Source organism: Penaeus monodon, chromosome 33 (genome assembly GCF_015228065.2).
Source record: "Penaeus monodon isolate SGIC_2016 chromosome 33, NSTDA_Pmon_1, whole genome shotgun sequence".
Classification (NCBI taxonomy): domain Eukaryota; kingdom Metazoa; phylum Arthropoda; class Malacostraca; order Decapoda; family Penaeidae; genus Penaeus; species Penaeus monodon.
This window is the reverse complement of record NC_051418.1, coordinates 15,679,885-15,681,042: the sequence shown is the minus strand read 5'-3', so window position 1 is coordinate 15,681,042 and position 1,158 is coordinate 15,679,885. Positions and strand designations below refer to the sequence as shown.

At 52.8% G+C, this 1,158-nt stretch overlaps 1 protein-coding gene across 1 annotated transcript in view; it reads right to left on the bottom strand.

The window, feature by feature from the left end:
* Positions 1-1,158, bottom strand: part of LOC119594272 — a gene marked incomplete in the record, with an annotated part of 114,949 nt that overhangs the window by 14,802 nt on the left and 98,989 nt on the right. Inside the window, 1 exon segment of the mRNA XM_037943336.1 lies at positions 35-416. Within this exon segment, the coding sequence (XP_037799264.1) occupies positions 35-416 (382 nt within the window).

Here is a 1,158-nt window from a genome sequence, read left to right as displayed (position 1 = left end):
CCGAAGAGGCGAGAAAACGGCGGCCTGCACTCACCCGTTGTGCTGGGATGTGTCGGCGCTGGAGGCGGACGAGCCGTTGGACAGGGAGCTGCGGCGGCGCGTGGGCGTGTGGGCGGGCGTGGACCCTCCGTGGGTGGGTGCAGGTGACCTGGCCTTGGTGGTCCTGGAGGGGCCAGCGCTCTTCAGAGATGCCCCAGGGGACTTGACGGCGTCCCGGGATTTGTCGGACTTGGCGGAGGCGCTGGAGCGCGTGGAGGCACTGGAGCGGCCCGAGAGGTTGGACCTGGTCGAGGAGGCGTTGGACTTGGTCGACAGACTGGACTTGGCCGAGGCACTCGACTTGGCGGAGGTCGCGGACTTGGCCGAGTGCAGCGAGACTTCGCTGCCGCAAGGGGAGTCGGACTTAATTCCTCGCTCTGAAGAGGGGAAAAACAGGTTACATTAACACCAGGCGCGACATGACACGTTTCCAACACAAAACAAAATAAACACTGGCATGTGCTTGAAGTTCATTGGATTAATGTCAGCGAGAGTTGCCTCCGCACTACCCACTTTTCGGCAAGAACAAAAACTGCAGTCCTGTCACTGCGTGTCGGCGCCTCACGCGCCCAAAGAGGCGGCTGGCAATCAAGATGACCAGATGAAAGTCGCCCGAGGGAGAACAGTCACCGGAAGAAGACAAATGCAAGTGTGGCCGAGTTCGATCAGCTTTCGCGCGGCACTAGGCGGAAGTTGCCTCGGCTTAAACTTCTAACCCGATTTAAGAAAGTGGAAACGCGGGGGGAAGTTTACGAAACTGGCGTCCCTTTGCTATTGTTTATTTCCTTGGAGCAATAACAAGGTAACTTTAAGAGAAACACCTACTTAGCCTAGTAAGTGGATTTATACGACAAACACTGGGGATAGAGGCAACGTTATAAGACCTGCCTTCTTTAATTTCCACGTGGAAAACTAAGCAATGAACAAGATAAACACATAACATGAAAAATATAACGAAACATGGTCTTGAAGAATGTTGGCACTTCAACAAAGTTTTTTTTTTCGTTCTGCATGCTTCCTCTAAACTTGAACTCAATATGCAACATGTAAATACATAGCTGCTATATGTTTGCATGGCTTGAAGCGGAACCGTGTTTGAAACATGCTACTAACACCTGA